This window comes from Oreochromis niloticus, unplaced genomic scaffold (assembly GCF_001858045.2).
Source record: "Oreochromis niloticus isolate F11D_XX unplaced genomic scaffold, O_niloticus_UMD_NMBU tig00007722_pilon, whole genome shotgun sequence".
Classification (NCBI taxonomy): Eukaryota; Metazoa; Chordata; class Actinopteri; order Cichliformes; family Cichlidae; genus Oreochromis; species Oreochromis niloticus.
The window spans coordinates 7,407-23,211 of record NW_020328731.1 but is presented as its reverse complement, the minus strand read 5'-3'; the positions used below and the strand labels follow the sequence as shown (position 1 = coordinate 23,211).

The window sequence follows — 15,805 nt, the reverse complement described above, 5'->3', positions numbered from 1 at the left end:
TCCTAACAGGATTTCATGAACGTGTTATTGTTCATGTCACATCTGTATGAAACAAAGAGGAAGTTTATCCTTCATGATCACAAACTGTTCCAGCAGGTAAACCTGAGATCTGTGTGGAGCAGCTGACCTGTACGATGTGCTCAACACAAACATTATTTACCATCAGTTACTGTGTGACTGAACCACGTGGGTGTATGAAACATCGCTTTTAGTTTTAATAGCACATGGCAACATTCAGACGTGAATCTATACAGTAACACTTTGATTTGTTACAGTGAGGAGACTGTTGAAGGGAACGATGAGGGGAAACTGTAACAGCAGCAACAGAAACCAGGAGACAAAGCTGAGGTCTGGGTTCCTCTATGCTGCACACAGCCTCCTGCTGCTGGACTTTAGTAAACACATAAATATCTCCAAGTACACTTACTTCAGAAACTCTATTAAACTCATTACAAGTTTACTTCAGCTTTAAATTACTCACAACATCAGCACACATGAGTAAACACAGTAACTCACACAGCTACTGTTCAAGTTTAGTCATCTTTAATACAAATATACCTCATTAGTATGAATCTCACAGCTACCTGCTCATTGAACTGAACAATAATTCTGTTTTACCATTAAAACAAAATATGTGACTGTAAAAAATCTTCAGACAGTAATTAAGAATCTCCTAAGCAATCCAAAGACAAAGAAAAGTTCACCTGCCAATTCTATAAAGCTTGGTTGTTTATACAATAATATCATTTATTGATATGTTTGGATCCTGACCTGAGAGTTTCCAGTGTACAATGTGGACTCTGCAGTGCAGCAGACAGAAGCTTCACTCCTGAATCCTGCAGGTCATTGTTACTCAGGTCCAGCTGTTTCAGACTAGAGGACTGGGAGCTGAGAACTGAGGACAGAGCATCACAGCTTCTCTCTGAGAGGTTACAGCCACTCAGTCTGGAAGAAAACAAACAAACTAATTAATTAAATCAGTCAAATGAAACATTTTTTAATGCCAGCATGCAATACAATTATTGGTTAACTAAATAGCTTCATTAAAACACAACTCTTCTGCTATATCAGCACTTACTCCTTGTAAGCTCCACCTGCTCCACCTTCTGAGTCAGAAGACATGAAAACAAACTGTAAATCTAGTAGAAACATGATTGGAGATCTTCTCAGATCCATTTGTACATTTAGAGCCTGATCCTGAAATATAGCAGCACGGACATTCACAGCAGCAAAGGGTTCTTGCTGATCTGAGCTGGCTTGGCCCTGGCTTATTGAAGATTAAAGAAAGCAGAATCAGCTGTTCAAAACCCCACAAGGCTGCCCGCTGTGACTGAAACGATGGGACGGTTTGTGACTTCTCAAAATGGGCTCATTGAACGCACCACGGATAAGATCTTGAAGAAGCTCATGGCGGTCGTGAGTTCTCAGACTTTGCTCTTTGAGCGCTAAACTGATAACCTCTCGGAGAAGCTCGTGGCTCTCCAATGGGAGATTGAGAGACGAGTGACCGACTGTTAGATCAGCTGTGACATGCAGTTGTTGGCACCAAAGAAAACCACCATCATTTCATGCGACTAACATACCGGCGCCAGCTGTGGTCTCAAGGCTGGAGCTGAACATAACAAATCTCACCCTGATAACAGACGGTGTTTAGACTGTTCCTTCCCATCCTAAGCATGCTTATCCCCTCCCGGTGCAGACGGTGGGTCGAGGGGACCAGCGCAAATGCTGCAGGCCCGGATGCGCTGTCTACACTGGCTGTCTCTCACCTGTTACCCATCCCTGTTGCTTGTCATGTGTTTCTATGGTGTATTAAGAGTTTTCATGTGCTCTGCGCTGAGGTCATTTTTTTCTGTTCTCAAACTGATCTCCCTGTTGGAGCTCAGTCTGGGCGGAGTTCTTTTTTCTCCTCATCTTTCCTCATGTTGTGCACTTTCCGCTGTTCGGTTCCGGGTCGCTGCTCTAGCGGCTGACCGGCCAGCTACCTGGCCTGACCTGTCTCCCCAATGTGATGCTTGTGTATTGTATGTACGGTTGGCAAGGTCAGTATCCTAATTGCCCCTTGAAAATAAATACAGTGTTCTGAATCTGAAAAGATTACAGAAGACGACTCTGTTCAGTAAATATTACGCTCATGCTGTCCAGAAACACCAAAGGCAGGTAAAACTCTGGTTGTTGCAGTTCCAGTATGACAGGCTTTGTACTGCTCTGCTGCAGTTTGTGACACCTGGTGGATGAGCTGTGAAGGATGATGAAACAAACACTTCACTCAATGTTTTTCTTCTAAACTGGATGTAATTTTGGCAGCCGAGAGTTTTTCACAATCTGTCCCAGCTGCAAATAGGAACACAACAAAGAAATAACTTTACCCACTTGGATCCTTATCATTCAAGATTGTGAAAAGATTCTCTACTCAGAGAATACTGGTGATTTTAGATGAGAGAGATGGAAGATGATGAAGGGGAAGAGTTTTCACAACTTGAGGCCTTTTGTCTAGATCATATAGGACAAAGAAGACAGGAAGGGAGGGAGAAGTGGGGATATAGACACACAGGAAATGGTTTTGGGGAGACTCAAACCAGGCCCTGGAGTCACAACTCTAACCTTCAGTACATGCTGCTCAGGATAATTTTGTTACTTTGAAAGAAGAAATCAGAATGCCTTGAAATTGATATGGTATCACTATGGGGTTCAATACTATTGATCTAACATCCTGTGGAAACATCAAATTTCAATTTAAGAGCATTTTGAAATTGTTAAATGAGTAAGTCATTGTGGAAGGCAGAATCAGACCAACTTGATATTGATATGGTATCACTGTGGGGTTGTATACTGTTGATCTACAGGGTGGGCCATTTATATGGATACACCGTAATAACATGGGAATGGTTGGTGATTTTAAAGTCCTGTTTGTGGCACATTAGTATATGTGAGGGGGCAAACTCCTCAAGATGGGTGGTGACCATGGTGGCCATTTAGCAGTCGGCCATCTTGGATACAACTTTTGTTTTTCCAATAGGAAGAGGGCCATGTGACACATCAAACTTATTGGTAATGTCTGCAGAAGACACATGGTTCTTTTTATAACAGTTCCCAAACATTTTTAGAAGATAAACAAGGAATTGTTTGCATTGTGCGTGTTGCTAAGTTTATTTTTTCTTGGCATCTTTGAGACCCCTGCTCTAGAGAAAGAAAACTAGTCTCACCCTCTCTCCTAGTATGTAGGGTCAGCAAGAGCAATCACACAAAATGACAAAGGTCACAAACCTTTGTCATTTTGTGTGATTGCTCTTGCTGACCCTACATACTAGGAGAGAGGGTGAGACTAGTTTTCTTTCTCTAGAGCAGGGGTCTCAAACTCAAATGAGCCGTGGGCCACTTCTGGCACTGTCATCTCATTGGAGGCCACTTTAGTGTCCAAGTAGTACAAACACAAAACCCCCCACTAATATTTCCTAAATGTAGTGTTTTCTTTGTTTTATTTAATTAAAAATATTGTGTAACAAGACAAAACTGCAAACAAGAACGTATTTTTTTTCTCACTCTTACTATCTGAAGCCGTTCATTGAACTTCCAAATAAACAGCTCTTTCTGGCCAGACACGTGGCAGCACTTTTGCTACAATTTTGTTTGTATTTAACAAAATAAAAATGCAGGCATAAGCGTGCACGTTAGTTTTCGACTGCAAGCTAAAAACTGTTTTCTTTCCAAATAAATCTCTCAGTGAACTAACACAGCCAATCCCTCAACATGTTTGCGAGGGATTATGAAACACTTATTTCTATTAGATCTGAAAATGTTGTGTAACACTACAACCTGAAACGACAAATAGATTGTGTTGGCCTGTACAGGAGATAAAGGAAAAAACAACAGCTGTGAAATGGAATAGTCCAAATCACCAAAGTAAACTGGACCTGGGCTTGTTGCAGGGATCTGAAGTTAATAAACATCATGTGAGTGTCTGCACTCACACTTAGGACCATATAATAATAAATATGTGCGTGATGAAAGTTGGGCAGCACGCTAACGTCCTTACTCCACTCTATGCTCGTATGGGTCTGACCCTTTCACTCCTTTGATTTTTTCCTCGTACTGTTTTTTTGCCTTTTCATCAAGTCTGTCTTTGTACGGACCTGCCGTGTTCTCCGTCGTTTTGTACATAACTGTTTTTGGGGCAAATAAAATGCAAGTAGGGATTAAAACCGCAGAATTAATGATTACCGATGCTGGAAATGCTAGCGCTTGATGCAGTGTTTTGATTTTGTTGCCACGGGTACCCACAAAGCAATGCGCGAAAGTCACGTGGTCTGTCAATCTCTGTAGATAAGGTTTTTTGTTTATTTAAATCACCTCATTGCCCAGTGGGTTGTTTCAGTAACGGTTTTCAGTTGTGGTAATAAACCTTTTGTTTTTCTTTTTCATCTGACCCTCCTGTCTCTGGGCTCATTCATGTTACCTCCCCTGTCGCCTAGCAGAGGCGGGGCGTAACATGTTTCTCAGGTTAGGGTTAATCCATTCATTCTACAACTGCACGTGAATTATACTTCATACACAGATCCACAGTCTCTGATTGCTCTGAAATCTCACTGACAGCCAACAGGTAAAAAGAAAAGTCCAGACTGACAGTGTCTGTGGGGTTAGGCAGTGAACTGCTCACGCTGCGTTCAAGTGCATCACAAACTATTGGAATTGGATCCAACTTTGTGAAGCAGATTTCTCCTCAGCTGCTGTTTTGAACATTTCCTCATGAACTGTATTAAACTCTGTAAATGAACTGAGAACTATTTCTACATTTGAAACTATTAATTCATTTTCCCATTCACTTCTGTACGTTAGTGTATAAATGAATATGGCTCCATGTAGGGCTGCTCGATTATGGCAAAAATGATAATCACGATTATTTTCACTGAAATTGAGATCTTGATTATTTGACGATATTTATTTAACAATAACAATGTATTGAATAATGTCAAAAAATAGTGTAAAATAGTGTGCAAATACTGATAAGAGTGCAAATGTTTGCAATATAAAAAATAAATGAAAAATGTAAACATCTATGTTTAGTGAACTTTGCAGTGTTGCTCTGTGGTACAGCTATGACACTGTAGCAAAGTTTACACACTATGGCTACGTCCACACGTACACGGGTATTTTTGAAAACGGAGATTTTCCGTATTCGTTTTAAAAAATAATCCCGTCCACACATAAACGCAGAAATGAAGAAAAACGCTGCTAGGAGCATGCCAAAGCAGCAGGTGGCGCTATATTCCTAACTGTGTAGAAATGTTGGCCAATCAGAAGTCTAGAAGCCTGGGTGGGAAATAGTAAACAAAGATGGCGCATAGAAGCAGAATCGAGTCCTATGTGTGGAGGGACAGTAACTGTGTGTGTATGTAAGCATTTAAACACTGCAGAGAGTACAAGTAACAGTAACAGTATTGTAGAAATTCATTTCACCGAAACAATAACGTGGTGCACAGTGTGACGTCAAAAAGGCGCACACCTATGACGCTGCGTTTTCTCCGTTTTCCTCGTCCACACATAAATGCAAAAGCGGAGTTTTCGAAAATATCCACCCTGGCAGGCGTTTTTAGAAATCTCTGTTTTCAGTGACCGAAAACGCCGTTTACGTGTGGACGAAAGGTGCAAATGCATAGAAAAATCTGCGTTTTCAAAAATACCCGGGTACGTGTGGACGTACTTGATCCATGTCTGACTGCGTGAACCCATAATGTTTCCATACCACTGAAGGGTTTTTTTATCTCTCTTTTTAACCAACGGCAGTCACTCTCCTCTCGAAATAACTTCTGCTTAGCTTTCCGAGCTTCCCTCTGTTAGCTCCTCTTAATTGTTGTGACGCGTGTTCAAAACGCAGAGAGGTGCGCTCGATTTGCCACACGGAGCAGCGGGAGAGTAAAGCACGAGGGAGGTGCTAATAATCGGCTCAGTCCTTTTTAATGATCGTTGAAAGCCCAGATCGTAATTTAGATTAAAATTCGATTAATTGAGCAGCCCTAGCTCCATGGAAACACTTGGACTGGTCTCAGCTGCCTTCTTTCTGTAGTCAGTCCAACAGAGTCCTTTCTCTTCTCCAGCTTCTGTTTGAAATCCTCTCACAGAGCCTGAATCCTGCTTTGTTGTCATGTTTGGGCCTGTGTTAGGCTGCTCTGTGTTCCTCTGCTTTAACACACACCTCACCACAGCAGCTGTGTGGGTCGTCTCTGTAGCAGCCAGATCAGCTTCTGCCATGAACATCATCATCATCACAGCTCCTAACTTCACCTTTATTAGCTTTGACATTCATGTCTTTCTTTTCTCTCTCTGTTTCCACACAAGCTCAAAGTCTCTGCAGCCTGTTTTTATCTGCTATCATCGGATCGGATCTTCATCATTCACATCCCTCACACACTCTACTGACTTCATCTTCACTGACTGATGGAGCACAACATGAACCTGTGGAGGCTGAAACACTGTCCTGTCAAACATCTCCCCGTCACCACTCCACTTCTGTCAGCCTTTAAATGAACCCTGCTCAAGTCTGTCACTTCTGTTTGGAGCCAAAAGGAAAAACTGTTGTCGTCTGGAAAGACAACATTTCTGAAAGCACTCAAACTTCTTCACATTTGTCTTCAGACACATCCTGAACATTTAGGAACTAAAGAAATTTTCAAAAATCAGTCAAGGATCTGAAATATAGAAAAACAACAACAGCTGCAGTCAGTGAACTCACCTCAGAGTCTCCAGTCGACAGTTTGGACTCTCCAGTCCAGCACACAGAAGCTTCACTGCTGAATCCTGCAGCTTGTTCCAACTCATGTCCAGCTCTGTCAGATGGGAGGGGTTGGACTTCATAGCTGAGGCCACAACTTCACAGTGAGTCTCTGAGAGTCCACAATATGTTAGTCTGTGATTATAGAAAATATATAATGTGTTATTATAAAAGCAGAAAATCTGCATTATAAACACAGACTGAATGTATATGAAGACAAAACAGAGTGAGGTCATAATCTGATGAATCTGCTCTTCACATCTGTGCTTCAGCTCCTCTTACTGTGTTTGACACAACGATTGAGTCTCTCTCAGACCTGCAGACTTTTAATGAGAATCTTTGTTTGGCTTTAATCTGCAGATGAAGGAGGAAGATGGTGTCACATTTAGGCTTCCATAATGTCCACAGTCTGTCACTGAGATCTGATCCAGAGTCAGAGTGAAGACACACATTTGGACTGTTTCCTGTTTTGACTCCAGAACATTTTGAATGAGTTCAGCTCAGTGAAGAGTTCCAGCTGGAAAGATGATCTCTGTTTGCTACCTGCTGCTGTCAGGTATGACTGTTCACGTCCACACGCAGGAAAAACCTGCTGACTGTTACCAAACGGAGCAGAAATCTCATCACTGGACAATAATGATGAATGAACTCAGAGCTGCTAATATCAGATCTGATTTCAGGGGAACTAAACACAGAAATGATTGGCTCATTTTAGCTTTCTGAGCCATTATCTGCTGCTGTGTCGCTAGTTGGCAGAAAATGATTTGTATTCCTGTTCAGGGCTTCAGTGTTTATGAGTCCAGATCCAGGTGACAGCAAGTCAAAATGATGTTACCTGTCTGTGTCCAGCAGCAGCCTGTATTCACTTTGAATATTGTTATAACCTGACATGGATCAGTTTGTCTTTGATTGGTTTGTAAATGTCACTGTTTCCATTGGACCTGAGTGACGGTACAAAGACAGAGAGGGAGAGAAAGGAGAGAGAGGATGGAGACAGCAAAGAGAGAGCAAACACAAACAGGTGAGAGTGGACAGGTGACCAAGGTCAGCAACCAATCAGAGAGCTTCTGTTTGACCCACAGTCACTGATGATGACTGCACATAACCAAGCAGTGTGTTACTCTGATATCAAATATGGATCCTGCTCTTATAATAATGATCATCAGATGATATTATTGTGTTATTTTGTAGCTGAATACGATGTTTGTGTGATTATCAGTGAGAGAAGCAGTGAGGAGGATGGAGAGAGAGGACAGAGGGTGAAGTTAGAAACACTAAAAGGATTTTTCATGGATTTCATGGATGATTTGAGTGATTTCCAGCAGGACACTTAAACATGTCAGTGGACGTCCTAAAGAACATATTCACTGATATGAAACGTGTCATTGAACAGGATTAATATCAGTGGAAACATGGTGGAAACAGCTGTGACTGCATGGATGTGACACACTACATGGTGTGGAAGGTTGCAGCGTACGGACACAAACACTTGGTGGTTACAACCTAAACCTCCCACCATCTATAAAGCACTGATGACATCATGATGTTTGGCTGCCAGGAAGTTAGCTCAGGGATGTAAACAGCAGCCAGAAACACAGCAGTGAATTCCATCAGCAGAAAACAGGGACGACATTTCAGCAGCAACAACTAAACACTGAACAATCAGCTCTGTGATTAATGAGGACATGAAGGCAGACATTAGGAGCAGCAGCAGGAATGAGAGTGAATCCATGAGCTGCTGTGACATCAGCTCACATATCTGACACATGTTCAGTCCAGATGTCAGCAGTGTGGGCAGTAAGAGAGCACAGCTGTTTCACCTCTGACCCTCACTCTGACCCACAGCTCTGTCACTCATCAGGACATCACACTTTAATCACACTAAACCAGAGTCTTCCTCAGCACCTTCATCCTCACTCACCATGTCTATGCCACTAAACTCTGTGTCTGTAGTCAGAGGAGAAGCTCAGACGGTGACTGCTCTGGATATTTGTCTCTGTTTGTAACATCAGAGTTCACGTCACTACAAAGAAGCTCTTCATAGATTCTTATTTCTGTCTCTCTAACAGCAGCGTCTGAATGACCAACAACAGCAGCAGGTTTAAAATACTGCCCCCTAATGACACCACACAGGTACTACATGTAGATGTGAGTCTACAACACACAGCGTACGACTGTCAGTGCAGGATCATGCTGAGTGCACACACACATTTTATCTGAGAAACTCAAACTAATGAGAGTCGTTTAGTACTGTGTATATCTAAAGAACTAAACTACTGATCTACACTAATTAATGATGTTAATGATCACATCTGGACTCACCGAGCCTTTCTGCAGTTCCTCACAGCTGGAATCAGTCTCTGTCGTCCCTGCTCTGATGTGTTGTACTCCTGCAGGTCCAACTCATCCAGAACCTCCTCTGACATCTGCAGCATGAAGGCCAGAGCTGAGCACTGGATCTCAGAGAGTTTCTTCTCTGATCTGTTCTTTGAAATCAGGAACTTTTGGATCTCCTGAAATAATGAGAGGTGGTTCATCTCCATCAGACAGTGGAAGATGTTGATGCTTCTGTCAGGAGAGATTTCATCACTGTTCATCTTCTTCAGGTTGTTGATGACTCTCTGGATGGTTTCTGGACTGATCTCTGTCTGACCCAGCAGACCTCCTAAGAGTCTCTGGTTGGACTCCAGACAGAGGCCATGAAGGAAGCAAACAAACAGGTCCAGGTGGCCATTTTTACTCTGGAGGGATTGCTGCATGACTATCTCAAGGAAATCATCCAGAAAAGAGCTGCCTGCATCATCATCATCATCATCATCATCATCATACCAGTCTATCCCCAGGAAGCCTTCCAGCACCTTTGTCTTCCTGTTGGTGAAACAGTGGAACATGTAGACAGCAGCCAGAAACTCCTGAATGCTCAGATGAACAAAGCAGTAGACTGGTTTCTGGAAGATCACACACTCTCTTTTGAAGATCTCTGTACAAACTCCTGAGTACACCGAGGCCTCTGTCACATCCAGACCACACTGCTCCAGGTCTTCTTGGTAGAACATGATGTTTCCTTTCTCCAGATGTTCAAACGCCAGCCTCCCCAGCTTCAGAAGAACTTCCCTGTCAGCCTCCGTCAGCTCCTGTGGACTCGTCTCATGTCCCTCATGGTACTTGTTCTTCTTCCTCTTTGTCTGAACCAGCAGGAAGTGTGAGTACATGTCAGTCAGGGTCTTGGGCAGCTCTCCTCTCTGCTCTGTAGTCAACATGTGCTCCAGAACTGTAGCAGTGATCCAGCAGAAGACTGGGATACTACACATGATGTGGAGGCTCCTGGATGTCTTCATGTGGGAGATGATTCTGCTGGACAGCTCTTCATCACTGAATCTCCTCCTGAAGTACTCCTCCTTCTGGGCGTCAGTGAAGCCTCGTACTTCTGTTAGCCTGTCAACACATGTAGGAGGGATCTGATTGGCCGCTGCAGGTCGGGAAGTTATCCAGACGAGAGCCGAGGGAAGCAGATTCCCCTGGATGAGGTTTGTCAGCAGCTGGCTGACTGATGACTTCTGTGTGACATCAGACAGCAGCTTCCAGTTGGTGAAATCCAATGAAAGTCTGCTTTCATCCAGGCCGTCAAAGATGAACAAAAGCTGAGAGACAGCCAGCTTCTCTGCTGTGACCTTCTGTAATGTTGGATGGAAAACATGGAGCAGCTCCAGAAGACTGTACTGCTCATCTCTGATCAGGTTCAGCTCCCTGAATGAAAGCAGAACCACCACACTGACATGTTGGTTCTCCAAGCCCTCTGCCCAGTCCAGAGTGAACTTCTGCACTGAGAAGGTTTTTCCAACACCAGCCACGCCGTTGGTCAGAACCACTCTGATGGGTCTCTGTTGGTCAGGGAAGGCTTTAAAGATGTCCTGGCACCTGATTGGAGCGTCATGGAGGTCGTCCATCTTGGAAGCTGTCTCCAGCTGCCTCACCTCATGTTGGGTATGAACCTCTTCACTCTGTCCCTCTGTGATGTAGAGCTCAGTGTAGATCCTGTTGAGGAGGGTTCTACTTCCTGTTCCATCACTTCCTTCAGTCACATGTTCACATCTCCTCCTCAGACTGATCTTATGTTCATCTAAAACCTCCTGCAGACCAACATCTGCTAAAAGAAAGAAAAACAGAAAGAAAACTCTTCAATGTCTGAACAACACAAGAAGTCCAGTTTTCAGAAATGAGTCCATCAGCAGACAGATGTTCAGTCTTACTTTGTACACAGCTGCTCTGACTGGCTGTCTGCAGTCCAGCTCTGCTTCTGGATCTTTCTCCACACTGGGGACAGGACGAGTCTCCTGATGAAGCAGACTGGTCCCAGTATGAGCAGATGCACTGTCTGCAGAACCAGTGTCCACAGCTGGTAGAGACTGGATCCTTCAGGACGTCCTGACACAAAGCACAGCAGGACAGCTGCTGCTCCTCACACACACTGCTCCTCTTCCTCTTCCTCCCTCTGTGGACACATTTATCACTAAAATCATTGACTGTCAGTGACAAACATCCAGATTTGATGACACTGTGCAGAAGCTCTGATGGTCACAGAGAAAAGTCAAAGTGGAGATTATTCCATGGACACTCTCTAACCTGAACCACAGCTACAACCCAACATTGTTGAGGCCTCATCTCCGCCATTCCTGACTGTAGAGTTTAAATATGCAACAACCAAAAATAAAAGAATTTGGTTCATTTCAAAGAAATTCACATGGTGACCAAGTAAAGTAACCCTAGGAAACGACACAATGAGCTACAACTTTATTTTAAAACAAGTCATCTTTTGAGCTGAACAGTTAAGGTCTTTATGTGCAGCTCTGAGGAGCTGTCGCTTCACTAGGATCATGTTGCAGATTAATCGTCTCCTGTTGGTTAAATTTAGACCTTCAGTTAGAATCTAAAGTCTTTTAAATCCTTTGTGGGAAGATTTTTTTTTTTTATTAATTTATTTTTTTTTATTCAGGTCACCAAATGCAGTTGAACCACATGTGAATCCCTCTTTGACCATTCTACCACTCTGAGCTCTTTTTAATCATGTTATTGTAATTATCATTCATTTATTCATTATTTAGAGGGGGGTTATTTCATAATGCCACACAATAAGGTGGTGTTCATGACAGAATTTCTTTCAGTCTTATTAATTAATAAACTAACAGATAAACTGTGACAGGCAGAAAAAGTCGTCTTTTCCGTGAAGAAGAAAAAAGCTACGATTTAAACGAGAGAGTGAGAAACTTGATTGTTCATTTTCGTAATATATGTTTATGTGAAACTTTGGTTCTAGTATCTGCTGTGACCATACTGCAGTAATAACTACAAGTCTACATTTCTGTGACTGTTGATCAATCACAGCAGGAATCTGAGCTCATCTCTGCACACAGAGCAGCTTCAGCTCTGGGATAAACTGTTCACTTCAGGTCCTTCTCAAACATTTCTGTTGGGTTCAGGTCACTTGGCCTTTCTAGATCATCCTTCTAATGTTTGTGATGACTCAGCTCACAGACACTTATCCTGGCATTTTCCTTTAAAATTTGATGGTATAATTCATCTGAGTTTACAGTTTATCTGCAAAAATACAGAAAAACAGGCCCAAACGCCATAAACCATCAGTTTCACCATGTAGAATATATTGTTGTTTGCTTCCTTTTAAATCAGAGAAAAACTGACTTTGATTTTCTCTGTTCTCTTTGCCACAGCCCATCCCAGCAGCAGCTGAAGCAGCTGACTGTCACAACACTGAATAACACTTTAGGAGGAATGTCAGAGGTCAGTAAAGCTCCAGTTTCAACAAGAGTTAATTAATCAAAGTTCATCACACTTGTTACCTGGCTTGCACACATGTTAATGTTAGCCATTTAAATATTAGCAGGTAGCTGAGACCACAAACCTCAGTGGTCACGAGTGAGTCTACTACTGCCGGTCCCAAACCCAGATAACTGGGAGGGTTGCATCAGGAAGCATCAAACACATGGATCCATCTACTGTTGCAACCCCAGTGGAAATAAAGGAGCCTCCCAAGGTACTTTTAGCTCATAGCCACATTAGCAGTCTGCCTAGCTACAATTAAGGTAGCTGCTATGGCTAATAATAAAACAGTGAGGCAACAAACATTATGGTTGTCCTGTTAGTCAGGCTCCTTCACTCGCTGCTTTGAAACCTCCTTTAAAACACACTTTTACTCCCTGACCTTTGACCCAGTGACATGTGACATGTTGACTCACTACCACAGGGAGCTTAAAAGTAGTCTTTGTGTTTTTCGGTGCTGCCTAAAAAGAACCTTAAAATATCTGTCCTATATACAGTTATGTTCATATATTTTTGTACTACATCAAGGAACTTAAAATATTGTTTGTAATATTCCAATCCTTATGGTTAAGTGTTTTTGTCATTTTTTAACATCATCAAGGATGTTAAAAACATCATCAAGGTATTTATTGATTAGCATTTTCAAATCTCAGTGAATATAGAATAAAGATTACCACAAAGCAAAAAATCATGAGACAAGGCTAATCAAAAGGTATTGGCTGAAGCATTTGCTTATTACGCCAACCCTTTTAACAAAAAATCTTTTGCATGCAGCTCCTGTACACAGGGCTCGAAGCAAAGAATAAAACAAAGCAAAGCAAAAAGAAACAAACAAACAAACTTTCCACCTTAGATAACTACATCAAAGGAAAACAACCAAGAGTTTCAGTATTATTATTCTTGCTCTTTTCATTCTTGATTAATATATTTTTCTAATACTCTGTTTTTAAACAAGGAAAATGAACTACACCTTTTTAAATCACTGTCATAACTATTCCACAGGTTAACTCCTCTAACAGAAACACATCTCTGCTTTATGTTTGTCCTTATCTTGTTTTTTTTTAAAGACATCTGTTCCCCTTAAGTCATATTGACTCTCTCTGACTTTAAACAGCTTCTGAATACTGCGGCAAAGCAAGTTATTTTGTGCTTTATACATTATCTGTGCCATTTTATATTCGACTAAATCATAAAATTTTAGGGTATTCAGATTAATAAACAAAATGTTAGTTGGTTCTATATAGTTTGATTGATTTATAATTCTTATAGCTCTTTTTTGTAACTTGAAAATAGGAAGAGTATTTGTTTTATATGCATTACCCCATATCTCCAGACAATAAGTCATGTATGGAAGCAACAGAGAACAATAAAGTGTGTATAATGATTTTTTGTTCAGGACATGCTTTGTTTTGTAGAGAATAGCAATGGTTTTTGACATTTTTGTTGTCACATGATTTATATGAGACTTCCAGCTCAGCTTATCATCAATTAGCACTCCAAGAAATTTATTTTCATACACTCTTTCAATTTCAATTCCATTAACCCTGATTTTAGATACATTTGTCATTTGTCTAGTGCCAAAAATGATCAATTTTCTTTATATTTAATGATAACTTATTTACATCAAACCAGTTTTTTAATATATTTAACTCCTTTTCCACTGTAGTCAGAAGCTGTTCTAGGTTTTTACCTGAGCAATACAGAGTGGTATCATCAGCAAACAATACACATTTTAACATTTTGGAAACACTACATATGTCATTTATATATAATATGAATAATTTAGGGCCCAGCACAGAGCCCTGAGGAACACCACAAGTTACCTTCAACTGATTAGATTTTACATTAGTGATTTCGACATATTGATATCTGTCATCCACTTATATGCTATCCCTCTTATGCCATATCTCTCTAGTTTATTCATTAATATAGAATGATCAATTGTATCTTTTGTAAGTCTATAAAAACACCAACAGTATATTCCTTATTATCTATTGCACTAGATATCCCTTCTACAAGTTCCATCACTGCCATCGAAGTGGACCTTTTCACTCTAAAGCCATATTGGTTATCACTTAGGAGATTATGCTTCTCCATATATTTATCAAGTCTATTAACAAATAACTTTTCTAAAATTTTTGAGAACTGTGGGAGTAGTGATATTGGCCTGTAATTGGTAAACTGACATCTCTCCGTTTTTATGGATTGGAATAACTTTTGCTATTTTCATTTGTGAGGGAAACACACCTGTTCGAAAGGACAGATTACAAATGTATGCTAAAGGTTGCACTATATATTCTATAATACTTTTAATTAATGTCATGTCAATACCAAAACAGTCAGTGGACTTTTTATTTTTAAATGTCTTCACAATGGTAATTATTTCTCTATGAGTTACAGCACCAATAAACATGGAGGACACATTCTGAGTTAGTCCTGCACGATTAATCGTTAGAAAATCACGATCTCGTTCACTCATACTTATGTGTGATCTCATTTCCAAATGACAACGAAAAAAAAAAAAAGACGACAACGATTGTACCGCATTTTGATCCGGGACGTAATCTGCATGAAAACAAGCGCTCCCTCTTCCTGCTCAACAAATGACAAGGGCGGAGCCTTGTACCACGTGATACAGAAGCTGTGCCGTGATGCTCAAATTGGCAGGAAAAACAACGGAGAACACGTTAGGGATGACGAGAAAGTGACAGGAGAAAATCCGTCCCGGTCAACCACCCAAACATCAATAACGGGAACCTTATACAGCGCTTCCCTATACACGTCGAACTCCCGCAGGCACAAAGAAATTACGGAGGCTATCACTTATCACCTGACCAAAGATATGGCTCCCATCAACACTGTGCAAAACGAGGGATTTAGGAAAATGATCAACACCCTAGACCAGGGGTCGGCAACCGTTGGCACGCGAAGGGTTAACTGATGGCACGCACGACCATAGCTGGACTGGCCATCGGGCATACCGGGCATTTGCTCGGTGGCCCGATGATTTTTTATTTTTTTTTATTGATTTTTTTTGGTGGTGGATTGGCCAGACGCTGGTCGGTGGGTAAAAATAACGCAGTTGTTTGGTGTTGGCCATGGCGTAGCTTCCACAGATTCAGTAAAATTAACAAGTGGTGGAGACCAACAGGTGGATGAGGGAAGGGGAGGCAGGAGGAGAGACCCGACGCAGCCGCCGGT

At 41.6% G+C, this 15,805-nt stretch overlaps 1 protein-coding gene and 1 long non-coding RNA gene across 2 annotated transcripts; both read right to left on the bottom strand.

Annotated features, from left to right (window-relative positions):
- Window positions 1-6,612: 6,612 nt before the first annotated feature.
- On the bottom strand, window positions 6,613-10,716 carry LOC109200987 (protein NLRC3-like). The gene is made up of 3 exons (XM_019356565.2): window positions 10,699-10,716; window positions 9,092-10,410; window positions 6,613-6,904 (listed from the first exon to the last, which is right to left on the bottom strand). Exons 1-3 carry the CDS (start codon window positions 10,714-10,716, stop codon window positions 6,727-6,729), a joined length of 1,515 nt encoding a protein of 504 aa, XP_019212110.1. The 3' UTR covers window positions 6,613-6,726.
- A 161-nt stretch (window positions 10,717-10,877) lies between these two features.
- On the bottom strand, window positions 10,878-11,531 carry LOC112845517 (uncharacterized). Its single transcript, XR_003218346.1, has 2 exons — window positions 11,020-11,531; window positions 10,878-10,916 (listed from the first exon to the last, which is right to left on the bottom strand). It is a non-coding gene; the product is annotated as an uncharacterized LOC112845517 (long non-coding RNA).
- Window positions 11,532-15,805: the final 4,274 nt, after the last annotated feature.

Bases quoted from the DNA above. Each gene is read 5' to 3' on its own strand.
- LOC109200987 (XM_019356565.2), bottom strand. The intron at 6,905-9,091 runs GTGAGTCCAGAT...CTATAATCACAG, and splicing joins AGGAACTGCAGAAAGGCTCG to ACTAACATATTGTGGACTCT.